The sequence below is a fragment of the Cephus cinctus genome, unplaced genomic scaffold (genome assembly GCF_000341935.2).
Source record: "Cephus cinctus unplaced genomic scaffold, Ccin1 Ccin1_scaffold0607, whole genome shotgun sequence".
NCBI lineage: Eukaryota > Metazoa > Arthropoda > Insecta > Hymenoptera > Cephidae > Cephus > Cephus cinctus.
The window spans coordinates 224,024-236,962 of NW_014333253.1; the positions used below are offsets into that span (position 1 = coordinate 224,024).

The 12,939-nt window shown below is 32.8% G+C and overlaps 4 protein-coding genes across 25 annotated transcripts; 2 read left to right on the forward strand and 2 right to left on the reverse strand.

The window, feature by feature from the left end:
* Positions 1–387: 387 nt before the first annotated feature.
* On the forward strand, positions 388–7,103 carry LOC107269134 (monoacylglycerol lipase ABHD12). 22 transcript variants are annotated; one of them, XM_025086390.1, is made up of 11 exons: positions 388–875; positions 955–1,020; positions 2,291–2,527; positions 3,842–3,960; positions 4,266–4,371; positions 4,439–4,638; positions 4,715–4,850; positions 4,921–5,038; positions 5,104–5,265; positions 5,355–5,482; positions 6,965–7,103. In XM_025086390.1, exons 3-11 carry the CDS (start codon positions 2,448–2,450, stop codon positions 6,966–6,968), a joined length of 1,053 nt encoding a protein of 350 aa, XP_024942158.1. In that variant the 5' UTR covers positions 388–875; positions 955–1,020; positions 2,291–2,447; the 3' UTR covers positions 6,969–7,103. The 22 variants fall into 22 exon arrangements, with proteins under 22 accessions (XP_024942158.1, XP_015598139.1, XP_015598140.1 ...); XM_015742653.2 differs by lacking the exon at positions 6,965–7,103 and adding an exon at positions 5,541–6,515 and having other exon boundaries at positions 389–875; XM_025086391.1 differs by lacking the exons at positions 955–1,020; positions 6,965–7,103 and adding exons at positions 3,062–3,174; positions 5,541–6,515 and having other exon boundaries at positions 390–732.
* On the forward strand, positions 6,982–7,646 carry LOC107269140 (U6 snRNA-associated Sm-like protein LSm6). The gene is made up of 3 exons (XM_015742677.2): positions 6,982–7,123; positions 7,286–7,376; positions 7,442–7,646. The coding sequence occupies exons 2-3, from the start codon at positions 7,286–7,288 to the stop codon at positions 7,588–7,590; spliced, it is 240 nt and encodes a 79-aa protein (XP_015598163.1). The 5' UTR covers positions 6,982–7,123; the 3' UTR covers positions 7,591–7,646.
* On the reverse strand, positions 7,637–9,048 carry LOC107269133 (protein TIPIN homolog). Its single transcript, XM_015742650.2, has one exon. The coding sequence runs from the start codon at positions 8,962–8,964 to the stop codon at positions 7,780–7,782; it is 1,185 nt and encodes a 394-aa protein (XP_015598136.1). The 5' UTR covers positions 8,965–9,048; the 3' UTR covers positions 7,637–7,779.
* A 62-nt stretch (positions 9,049–9,110) lies between these two features.
* LOC107269141 lies at positions 9,111–9,677 on the reverse strand. The gene has a single exon (XM_015742678.2). It carries the CDS (start codon positions 9,521–9,523, stop codon positions 9,290–9,292), a length of 234 nt encoding a protein of 77 aa, XP_015598164.1. The 5' UTR covers positions 9,524–9,677; the 3' UTR covers positions 9,111–9,289.
* Between the last annotated feature and the right edge of the window lie 3,262 nt (positions 9,678–12,939).

Below are 12,939 nucleotides of genomic sequence, written 5' to 3' on the forward strand. Positions count from 1 at the left end.
GTTGTAGCAGTTTACTACCAATTACGTCTTATCTTTTACTAGCCGCCGTACTTTTGAATGGACATCATTTTATTATGTTTTTGTCCATTCTCGTAGCGACTGCTTAATGAAGCTCTAGCTATGGATGTCGAATTTATTCGTTGGGGGCGGCCGTAGCCCAGTGGATAGGGTAGCGGATTCACGAACCGAAAGGTTGGAGGTTCGCGCTCAGCTTCCAGCGGCATTCACCAATGGGTTTTCACATGAAAACTTAAGTGAGTATTTATACGGATTTCGCCCAACACTGTTCGGATTCCGTGTATAAACTTTGTAGGTCCCCTCACGCTGAGTTGAATAAGGCCCGTCTCGCAAGGTATATCGCCATCTATTGTCGAACTTCCAACCTTGATTATTAGGACCAGTTACTGGCACATGTCCCCCATTGGGGATACAACCATAAGGAAAGGAGGGAAGGAATTTATTCGTTGACCATTAGTTTGTCGTGTTCATCTGTGTTCATCTGTGAGATCGTACACACAGCCAACTTATTAAATTGGGATAAAGCAGGTACTTAGCACGTGAATTGAGGAGACCAGAGGAGACTTTGTTCTGTTTATCAGGGTATGAGTAAGAAAAGCATTATTATCAAAGCGAAAAGAACGTGGAACTCGACGTCACTCGAGAAATTAGACGATTAAAAGTGCTGTTTATTTAGCACTTTTCTCCTTTTTTATAAGGATTGCTGTTACTTAGGTGAAGTGAAATATTACCTATTTTAATTGCCATATCCTTGAACATTGGTCGAATAGAAATTTTATTTGGTTGGCGAGTTACCTCGTTACCTCGTTTGCATTAATTATGGTATACTGGCTACCAAAAAGACGTATTATAAAAAGGTATCGTTAGCTTTGTCGAATGTGCATGATTTTGAGTTTTATAACAACTTATGCAATATTAAGTGATTGTTTTGTTCAGGTGAATTTTTGCTGTGGGACTATAGAACAGTAATTTATTGACTAATTTTCATTTACCAAATCTAAGGTACTTAATGACAGTTACTCTTCTCTTTTCCGCCTCTCATTCAGAACAAAAGATTTGGTTGAGATATCTTGTAATTTCTAAATTACATATTTTATCAAATATTTATAACCACATTATTTTACTTTAACTACATTAACGACTTTTACTAATTATTACGTTTTACTAATTGAAATTAATATTTCACGAGTTTTTTTATATAGTTAGTTTCATTATGTAAACGTTTATTATGCAATGATATATTGATAAAAATAATCTTTCAATATTGACTTTTAGTATTTTGAAAAAGAAAGAAATATTTAACACCAATTGAAAGATAAACATCATTGTATACATGTTTTTCAAGTAATCTTATTTTTTTCTCAATAAACAAATATTAATTAAAACAGCCAATTGATATTTAACAATATCATAAAACTCGAAGGTTAAAAGAAGATTATTCAAATATTCATATACATTTTAAAAGAGCAAAATTCTTGTTGCACGTCATTTGTAACATTGCCAAACAGTCTTGTAAATGACTTTGTTGTATACGCAGTAAGATAATATTAATGAAATTAAATGACTTTGCATAATTGTATATTTCTGATGATCGGGACTTCTGCGCTGACGTGAGATTACACCAGAAAATGTTTTCAGTGCTTTGCGCATCATTCTCTGTTTGCTTCACGTTTGTGCAGTATTCATTTTATTTTGATTAATTAGTGTTTTTTAAACTTTGATTTTTCTCCAATCGAAATGAGATGTTACAGGTATGACAGCGTACCAAATCAAATTTATTACTTGACTTTAACTATTTATCTTATATCTATCAGTTAACAACAAAAATGATATATTAACGAATTCAAATTAGGAAAATCCATAATATGTAATAATAAGGCTATATAGTCCCTTACGCATTACACTGTTTCAAATCCTTCATTTTCTTGCATATTGTGTAAATTATGCATAATATGCTTATCTTTTGAGTTGTAAGTGTCTGTATCAAAGAGGGAAGCTTGATTTGACATTTTTTTATTTCCATCATTTTTTAAGTTACAAAATTATTTGAGCATGGCTGTGACTTGTTACTCAATATAGTTTTGTTATATGAAAGCAGAAATATGATCGCTCGAAATACCAAAACGCTTAACTTTTCGTTTCATTAATATCAGCAAATTTACATTCTGCTACTTTGAACAGTTCACATTTTGATACGTCGAATTAAAAAAATCTTTTTAAATGGCCGACAAATTATAAGCATCTTAATATTTGACTTCTGTATATACTATAGACACCGACATACCACCGTAGGTACAGTCACTATAACTTAACATCCGATTTACTACGACTGCTGAACAACTTCTTACCAGAAGTCGGTGAATGCAACTTCGTTAAACAGAGGATTTATCTTGATAAAGTTCCTTAACGTTAATTAGCCACTAACAAACATGCGGTCGAACTACTACATACTACCACTATTAGCAGCTGTGGTACTTTTCATCAGCATTGATAATTTCTATTTTGGAGTGTAAGTTCTACTTGTTTTACAAATCGTCATATAACAATTCGACACTGAATGCACTAAGCGCCGACTTCGTCAGATATACTCTCGTAAATTAACGTGAAAATTCTCATTTTCTTTAACGCGCCTTACTCGAACTCGACGCTTAATATTTAGCAATAAAGTTGTCCACTTGTTATGTAAAAACATGAATGCAGTTTCAATATTTAATAACCACATCATTAAATGTCAATCACCATTGTTTCCTATATGTTAATGCACTATTGTTAGTACGTATATCTGGTGACGGTATAATTTGTTTGTATAGTTGAAATCCAACGTTGCAAATATTATTGTCATGCATTCTGTTCTATCTGCATTCTAATTCCATCACTTCGCTATAGCATTAATAGTTAGTTGTATTAGTCCAGTTATAAATTTCGTCATTAGTTATCTAGTGGTATTAAATTTTGGAAGATCTTTTCCATTTTCACATACGCTATTCTAGCAACGTATCAATATTGCTCGGGTATTCGAGCAAAGGTTTTTTTATGATTACAGGATTTGCCCTAATTAAATACAACATGCTTAACAAGATTGCAAGACTCCAGTTTTATTCAATTGCAAACGAGTTTGATGCATTCTGAAGCGTTAATACTGGAACAGACCAGATCGTAGGTTGTATCATGACACTAGAATTCCATGAACTAGTCAGGTTTGATAATCGAATTCATCGATTCTGGATTGATAGAGACACGTTGTAATTAGCATGATGAATTCGTACATTCTATAGTCGGCGCTTATAAATAGGATGGCTTCTCTTTGTTTATATAGATTACATATTATTTTTATTATAAAGTAATTAGTAAATACAATGTAACTCAAAGTATATCTGACTCAAAAAATAAAAGTAATTCTCGCATCTTGATGAATACTTATGACTTTTTTTTTAATACTATCTATAAAAACATACAACTACACAATATTACTTATTAGCTCGATTTTGAAATGTATTTTCGCGCATGCTGCAGACTTCTTGTGGACTTTGAGCAGTCTACAATTATTTTATAAAAAAAGCGATTCTTTAAAATTTGGAGTTGTAAATATATATATATATGTATATATTTTATTATAGCACTATATAAGGTACTTGTGGTGTATCAAATAATAGCTAATAACAAAAAAAATCGTGTTTTAAAGCAATTCTTTAATTCATCAATAATTGCTTCATTGTGTATATAAATCAGCAGCTTGATGTACAGTTTAGTAGATTTCGTGTTTTTAAATATTATTATACTATTAAGAGGAAATAATATTTATATACCATGAAACGTATTGCAGGTCTCTATTATGGACAATGAAGGTCTCCATTGTACTGTACCTCGTTATTTTCGGACTTTTACCTTTGATATTCCATTACTCATACGACATACAAAGAAAAATATTGTTCTTGAACTTTGGTAAGTATTTGCTGGTATTATTAAGAGAAGTAAATTAATGTAAACGTCGTGTGCGACAGTCTGATTCAAGTCTACACATCTCTTAGATAACTTACATATTGATTACTGAACAAAGTATATAACTAAGCAAATTACTGAAGTTTTTTTTTTACTATATATATCAAGAAATCCAACTTTCTTAGTCATTATGAAACATGAACTAGTATGACTGGCATGTGCTCCTCTAAAATAGAAATGATATTGATGTATTACTATTAGAAACAATGATGTATTCAAATGTTGAATATATAGTTTTCTTTGTGCAGTGTACTGGCCACGTGATATAAATTTATCTAAGCCAGAAGAAGTAGGAGTTGTGGGTGCCAGAAACTTTTACTTAAAGACTCATCAAGATGTGAAAATAGGGGCATGGTAAGAACTCTGATTAAAGAATGCAATTCTATCGAAACACTTGGTATTCTTATAAAATATGTTTTAGGCAAATCTTACCTCAGTCTCTATTAAATAGTACCATTCCAATGACTGATGAAGATTATGAAGCTGTATTAAGCAATGCTGAACGTCCTGTATTCTTGTATATGCATGGAAATAGTGGTAACAGAGGCAGTGGTCATAGAGTGGAATTGTATAATCTCTTCCAAAGTCTAGATTATCACGTTGTATGCTTTGATTATAGAAGTATGAGCCACAATGGATATACATACTGATATTAAGATACACCATTTTTTGCAACATGTATTTTTTGGATCATCAGGTTACGGTGACAGTGACAATGTGGAGCTTTCTGAATATGGAGTAGTTGCGGACAGCAAATATGTGATTGAGTGGCTTCTCAAAAAAGTAAATGGCGCAGCACCAGTTTTTATTTGGGGACACTCATTAGGAACAGGGTTAATATCAGTATAATAGTAATCGTTTGTTATTTTCCTTGCAGTGTTAATTTATTTATTTTTATTATAGAGTATCATCACACGCTTTAGCACTATTAGCAGAAGAGGGAATAAATCCTGCAGGCTTGTTTCTTGAGTCACCATTTAATAATATAGCTGATGAACTGACTGAACATCCATTTGCACGGGTAATTGCAATATTATTTACCTATCATGATAATTTAGGGAATTCATCTTATTATATTCTTTAAAGATATTTAGACATTTACCATGGTTCCATTGGGTTATCGTCGAACCATTCTACAACAATAATTTAAGATTTGAATCGGACAAACACATTACAAAGATTAAGTGTCCCGTGATGATATTACATGCAGAAGACGATGGAGTTGTACCTTTTTCTTTAGGTGAAAAGGTATAACACTTACTTTAATGTTTAATGTTCAATCACTTTTCCTTGTTGGCATGTATGAAACTTAATAAAACTATGAATATGTGTTATAGCTTTATAATGCGGCTTCACAATATCATGGAAATGATTCAAATCGTATTAAAATGTCAAGAATAGATTCGTCATATGGACTTGGGCATAAATACATCTGTCGATACAAAGAGTTACCAAATATAATTCAGTAAGTACTTTCATATATACAAGAATAAGTCTTCTTCTAAATATTTAATCTTTTTCAGAACGTTTGTTTCCCAAGCATTTAGAAACAACACTACATGAAGTGTTTGACCAAAGGCCAAGAAATGTAGTATAATATTTTTACCGGAATTATTTGGTAAACTTACTCAATTTTCATTTGATATTTCACTTGAAGACAGTAAGCATTTCAGAAAATCAAAATCAAAATACTTTTTGCTCATAATGATAAGTAATATTTTTATAATTCACAAAAGATAATTTATCAGTTGAATATTCAAGACATACAACAGGCAGATAATAGATAGTTGCAACATGACTGTAGGAGTATTTTCATAATGTCATTTAAATGAATTTAGGAAAATTACATATTAAATTTTCTTCATTCGCATGTGTGATATTTCCAAAGAACTTAATTGCGCGAATTAATGTGAATTTGTTTAATCAATTTCCTGCGGCTTATTGGAGTTATCAACATTATTTCAATTTGTTTCTTCTAAAAAAATTATAAATAAGCATATTGTAAATTGACTATAAGTCGGCATACAAAAGTACCGTACTTTAATTTCAATCACACATTTAGGCTCGATTCCTCCGATACAAAGAATTATCTACGAGATTAACCAATCATTTGCATTTTGAATATAAACCGCGTTCATGTAATGAATTGTGTCGAAGGAATCGGATCTTAGAGTAGATCATGCAACTGAATCGCGGTTATTGCATCTAAATTTAATCGATGGATAACAGAAATCAGTCCATACGGCTGGCTAAAATTCAAGAATCGTCATCGTAGCCTCTTTATCTAGTGCATATATGTTATACATATATATTTGTATATCTTTTAAGTAATAGTATTTAAAATGATATTAGTAGCGTAGCCTATTAGAACATTTAATTTATTATCTATCTTCCTATTATGTTTCTAGATGTTCCTAATACGTATTTACCATTCCTTATATTTGCGCAAGAAAATGTCATAGGATATAAGGTATAATAAACAAAACAATTATCATGAATCCTACAAATTATTTTTACTCAGTGTTTTCTGTACTTGTAAAGAAGTAATCAAACTATAGACAAACTGTATTTTGAGGGAACGGTTGCAAACATCTTTGTGTAGCACAAGTATGACCTCCGTATACAGATATTTAAATACGCTCATACTTGCATTTTTGTGGAAATACATAAGTAACATTCACAGGCCTATTTATTTTTGTGATTTTAAGCGCTTTGGAGCGTTGCAAGTGTGTTCGAAATTGATCCGATAGCGCTAAGAATATCGTTGTGTCTGGATCGAATGCATTCAATAAACAAAGACATAAAGCTCTGAATACTCTCGTCTCATTTTTGAACTTCTGATCATAACTTGTAATTAGTTCACATTTATGTACTTCTTGCAGTTTCACCAAAATGATAATACATTATGGAACCGTTGAGTGCAGTATTTATTATTGATCTTTTATAGGTAAACCGAGGAAGTGTAGATGCAAACGTAGCTGGTTGGTCGAATCTTGAAGTTTAAGTTTTTCGACCAATAACACGTGTCTGCTATCAAATCGTTGATCTTGCTGAGTGCATTCTATTTGATCTCGAAGTGTTATACGATTGATATTTAAACAATAAGGTATAAAAAAGAATTAAATATAAATTAAACATTTTACACCAGATTTTAATAACATCTGAGCTTTATGTGTATGACGGCAAAATTTAAGAATTTATTGCGGACATGTATTTGGTTGCAGTTAACCTATTTAAATAAAGCTTAGTGTTACATTGTTATTTACAGATGAGTCGAAAGGAAGCATTATCGCAGTTTATTCAACAAATTCACGGCAGACCGGTGGTGGTAAAACTTAATAGTGGTGTTGATTATAGAGGTAATTTAAACAATTTTGTTACTGTAAAAGCAATATACTTTTATAAATTTGCAATTATGTTGTAGGTGTTCTAGCTTGTCTTGATGGCTATATGAATATTGCTTTGGAGCAGACTGAAGAATATGTTAATGGTCAACTAAAAAACAAGTATGGTGATGCTTTTATTAGGGGTAATAACGTACTATATATCAGTACTCAAAAACGTAGAACGTGATGTGGATTTCTGGAACTGACTGATTATTTTTTAAATATAAGTCGTATTTCAATAAATATGATTCATACAAATATATCATTTATTTTTAGTCCTAACATGGTATATGTTACAAACCATACAAAATAAACTGTAATTTTAGATTACAATAACGTTCATACATAAAATGCAGTCTACTATTAAATACTTTCTTCATTCATTTTTCTGCTTTCTCGAGTTCACTAGTTCATGCACAGCTGCATTTATTTCCATTTTTAGTTCATTGCTTGTTAGAACCTTATTTGATGTCATTACATCAGTTGTTTTATTCTCTACATTTTCATTTTCTTTTGGCGAGTCATAACCCACATCATTGGGAACTGAAGTACTTTCTTCATTCGTTATATTTGTAGGATTCTGTATGTGAGATTGCTCACAATTTTGATTGTTTTCACTGTTCATTAATTCTAACGGACCAGTATCATTTCCATCAGAATTTATGGTTATTTCATTTGTAGTAACAACTTCTATAACATGCTCTTGAGTTATTTGTGGTAATGTGTTATTGCTTGTGGTTTCTGTACTGTAAATATTTTCATTTACAACTTCTGTTTTCTCCACCCTCATTTTCATTCTTGCCGATCTTCTTTCTATTGCTAGTTGTCTGTTTCGTTCTATTCTTTGCTTCATTTCCTCACTTAATGTTGAATTCTTTGATGGCAGCACATCCTTTCTTGGTGTATTGCTAACAGTACTTGTATTAAATATAGGATCACCAGATGCAGATGTATTATGTTTTGACATGCTAGTATCCATAGTAGCTTGTTCGTCAACTACTGTTTGTTTTTGCTTTGCTATTTGTTCTGCAAGCAACAAATCAAATTCATCAACTGGAGCATCGTTAATCTGTTCACTATCATCCACATCCATTTCTTCCTGTATGATATCATCATTTTCAACCAACATATCTAGTCGGTATTTTTTAACGTGTACTTGAAGATCCTTCTTCTTTTCCAAGATTGCAACCTTCTCAAGAAAATCATCAAATTGTAATCTTGGATAAAGTCTGTGTGCCCAATGCTCTAAACGTTTCATGATGCGATTTAAATCGTGCTTCTCATGACCTTTCCCATTATATTTAAAACCTTCGAAATATTTTTCAATAGTATGTACTCCTTTTGGTCCTTTCAGTAGTTCAGTATTTAACTTGGGCTGAGGATTTCTTACTGTACGTGGTTTGGCACTTGGATCAATCCTTCGTTTCGTTTCATGATTACTTTCATCTTCATCGTTCTTGCTAGCTGACTCTTCTTCAGCTCCATCAGAAAGAGAACCATAACCATCGATTTGCTCGGATTCATTATATTCACGATCACGTTCTTCTATATCAATTTCCATTCTCAAAGCACTTCAAAATATTCAATATGATTCCTTCGACACTTTACAACATGGCAGACTTTCCCGCCAGTTGCAATATTTTGAACAGGGTAGGAAACATCGAAACTAGTCACAACATTGCCTTACAAACATACGAATATTACGTATAAATAGTTGAAGTTCAGAATTATATTGTTCTTATATAGTTTTGTATAAAAATGGACAAAACAGTGTTACAATTATACTATCATAGTTAGATAAAACATATATTGTTTCTATCTTCACAGTTGGTACGATCTTAGGATGCCGTTATAACCTTATATGTTTCTTATATTAATATTCATATTCAGAAATCACTGTTGTTCTGATCATCTGTATCCACTGGCTCTTTGTTCATGTACTTGTCGTATTCTTCCTTTGAATTCTTCATTCTTTCAAGGAATGAAACCAATAGTTTTTGGTTCAATCGATCCGTCTGCGTCAATTCTCGCATAACGGGCTCGTCCGCATCCTTCTGCGGTTGTTCCACTTGTAATTTTCCCAAAGAACTCTTGTCCTGGTCCATTGGCGTTCCCGGCATTTTCTTCTGGAAATACGAACTTTAAACAAAGTACTATAAAATTTAAGTACACAGACAATCGGGTGCTTGACAAAACGATGGAATGTAGTTTACACTTGATAAACGGCACGCATGCGTTTTACAACGACAATCAGTGTTGCCATCATAACGCGTGTTTTTACTTTAGACTTCAATAGTGGTTTGTAAAATACATTTTACGGCCAAGAGCGTACGAAATTGTCTAATTATTAACTACCGAAAGTCGCATATGCGAAACTTTTTGGATATTTTACAAACATCTGAAGTATAAGTTATTCGCCGTGTTTTTCGGTCGTGGATGATTAGTAGAAAACAAGTAAAAACAAATTAAATTAATTTAAACTATCTGTCTGTCTGTATTTCTTTTATATACATAAATTTCTACAAAGTTGTTTCCATTCAAAGGAATATTGAAAAAACAAAATATCAAACCTTTTCCGACAGCAAGATCTCGATGTTTAAAAAAAATATATACATCTATATCGCCTGTTTACACCATCGCATTCACCCAATTTCCATATAGCAACGGTACAAAGTTCATTCTTCTAAGTGCGTTTTTTTAATAATAAAACAAACTAGATATGCATTTACGTACGAGTTAAGATTAAACTGAGTATCGCATGTAATCAAAAGTAGATAATAAGTGTATTCATTTATTATATAAATAAAATAATGTCACATTAACAAAGTACTATGTTCTCGAAAGTTACCACTACTCTTCCAGTTATCAAGCGCCTCATAAATTGCGAGATTACATCCCCCTAAATCATCATCTACTAGGACCTTTCATCAATGTCGTAATCTCTGGATAAGTCTAATATCACCGTATTCGAAGAATATTATCAAAATGTATTTATAAAGCAACAGAAACGTGTTTCCCCTCCACTAATAATAAATTTAGATAAAAAGAGATTATTCCTTAAAATCGAGAAAAATTGTCGTCGACCTTGACTATATTGTTTTTAAAAAAAAATTGTATATGCGAACAAGGTTAACGTTTCTTACGTATTCTAACCTCAAAGTAGGTTTAACAATAGGAAATTAATATATGCCGTTGTCTACTTTCTTATACAAGTCGGTAACGTACTTTGCGCATTCTCTCGGTAACATCAATAGCACACGGAACGTTTCAAAATGTCACGTAGCGCGAACCCACTCGTACTACATCTTATCAGCGTGACATAATAATAAAACCGCATCCTGATAAGATAAAGCTAAATTATGTATAAGCTATATAATGCCTAAAATGAGATGTGTCTGTCAAATCATATGTCCATGCGAATTGCGTTTGCAATCTGTGACTTTAAATAGTGAAATGTCCATTGGTGAATATTCCCTCCTGCTTTCTCGCAACCAATACTTCCAGTCTAGAATCAACGGAGAATCCTTCATTGGCTGATTTCCTTGCCTGATACCAGAATCCGGCCACGTGATGTCAGAGTGACAGAGTATTGGTTGTATGGCGTGACTCCGGCCGGTGACTCCGGACTAGCGCGTGAGTATATACGTTCGCTAGTATCGGAAGAACGTTAGCCTGGTCCGGACTGACATAACTGTAAATCCTCTAGTACAAAATTATACTTTCGAAACACGTACATACGGCCGAAGTAAGTCTGACTATAAAACACACATTTTTCAATTAAATATTGTAGTACCTAAGAGATATCGCTAGTCAACAATTTGTTATTAATCGGTGAATGGTTGACAGCAGCTATAGACTCGTTTTAGCAGAAATCAAATTTACCCTACTTTAATACGACTTAGATTTTTATCAATTCCTTTTTTTAATTCATCGTACGATAACTTCTTGTTCATGAATTATTGAATGTCGCGTGATCGATGATTACACATTTTTCCATTGACTATGACCGTCAACGAACTTTCTCGATTCTTCCTCATTTTCATTGTTGTCATATTACCTGGCCGACTCGATTGTACTTTAAAGTAATGCAATTTGATTTATTACGCCAAGCGCAACTGTCGCCTATGCATTTGTAATTGTTCGTTGCGCGGGCGAATTACGCACAATTCAAATCGTTTGACAAACTTGTAACGTGTTTCTTGTCATCGATAACATTTCTAATGTGACGTTACAACAGGTGTGCACCTGTTAATGCCCTTTTGTTTCACGACGGCATTAAAACACTTAATTCTCCAATCTTTGCGGATACTAATTACAGACTTTGAAATCGTGATATTATATTCTGTATTATTTTAGTTTACACTGCCCGTTATTCGTTTGTGATAAAAATATTTGCTGTTAGTGCTTGGTTCTTAGTCTTTGATCTTTTTGTTATTTTTTATTTAATCTTTTTATCATTTATCTTGTACAAAATTATACCACGTATTAGTAAGATTAAAAGTAATGTCTACTAGTAGCCCGTCTGATATTTCAAATAATCCATCATCTCTGTACAGTAGGACGAAAAAATGATGAATGACCTGAAATAAAATTTCTTTTCAATATTATTTCGTACCCGTACAAATTTATGAATGCGAGCTTAGATAAATTTACCTCACCTCTACACTAAAAGCAAGGATGTCGAAGCGATTATTACAGGTCTCCAAGTTAACAGAACTTTCATGCAAGCTGAAAATACACTATCGCCACTGTATATATCACTGTTTTCTACGCGAACGTGCTTCTTGGAATTTCGATATATAAAAAATTAACGGAAATCGGGTAACGCTAAAAGATCGATAATTAGTGGGAAAAAATTGGTAAGCAGCACAATTGAATAACGACAGGGAAGAAAATTTCGTTAAAACGAAAATTAAAATCGTTTATGTCAATAAACGCAAGAATATTTCTTATAAATAATTCCATAAAGTTTGTGCGGACATAAAACTATATATATCCAAGTGCAGTGTTCATACTAAGCAGGGATTAAATCTTTTTACGGATTCTATAGAGAACGTTCCACTAACACGAATCAGACGAGTATAGTTCTGGAAGATTCTGACCTGAAGACTCGATTGTATAACTTTCTTCTGCCAAAAGAAATTACGAAAAATTATATTTCAATCAATCCTTACGCTCGTCTTCCTTCGACTCCCGCAAGGTACACGTCGACGACCATGAACATTTAATATTTAACCAGGATCGAGTTTCGCGTTGCAGAATCGATTACCCACAATATCGATCATTGAGCGAAGCCAGAACGCGTGCAAGTCCTTGCCCTTAACCTAGACGCATACTGCCGCCATAAGATATCGTACCGGCTTCGAAAACATTACTAGGCATTTATGCCAGTACGCTTCGCTGAAACTATAGAAAGCTATTCCTTGACCGACTTCTTTGATTTAACGCTGAATTCACCGATTTGCCGGACATCGTCGGAACGATTCACTCATTCATTTGGTTACGTTACGATATCTGTGATTTCTGTTATATTATT

Coding starts and splice junctions, on each gene's coding strand:
- LOC107269134 (XM_015742653.2), top strand. CDS start 2,448: ATGCGGTCGAACTACTACATACTACCACTATTAGCAGCTGTGGTACTT. Junction 2,528..3,841: donor GATAATTTCTATTTTGGAGT/GTAAGTTCTACT, acceptor AACGTATTGCAG/GTCTCTATTATGGACAATGA. Junction 5,039..5,103: donor CTGAACATCCATTTGCACGG/GTAATTGCAATA, acceptor TATTCTTTAAAG/ATATTTAGACATTTACCATG.
- LOC107269140 (XM_015742677.2), top strand. CDS start 7,286: ATGAGTCGAAAGGAAGCATTATCGCAGTTTATTCAACAAATTCACGGC. Junction 7,377..7,441: donor TAGTGGTGTTGATTATAGAG/GTAATTTAAACA, acceptor ATTATGTTGTAG/GTGTTCTAGCTTGTCTTGAT.
- LOC107269133 (XM_015742650.2), bottom strand. CDS start 8,964: ATGGAAATTGATATAGAAGAACGTGATCGTGAATATAATGAATCCGAG.
- LOC107269141 (XM_015742678.2), bottom strand. CDS start 9,523: ATGCCGGGAACGCCAATGGACCAGGACAAGAGTTCTTTGGGAAAATTA.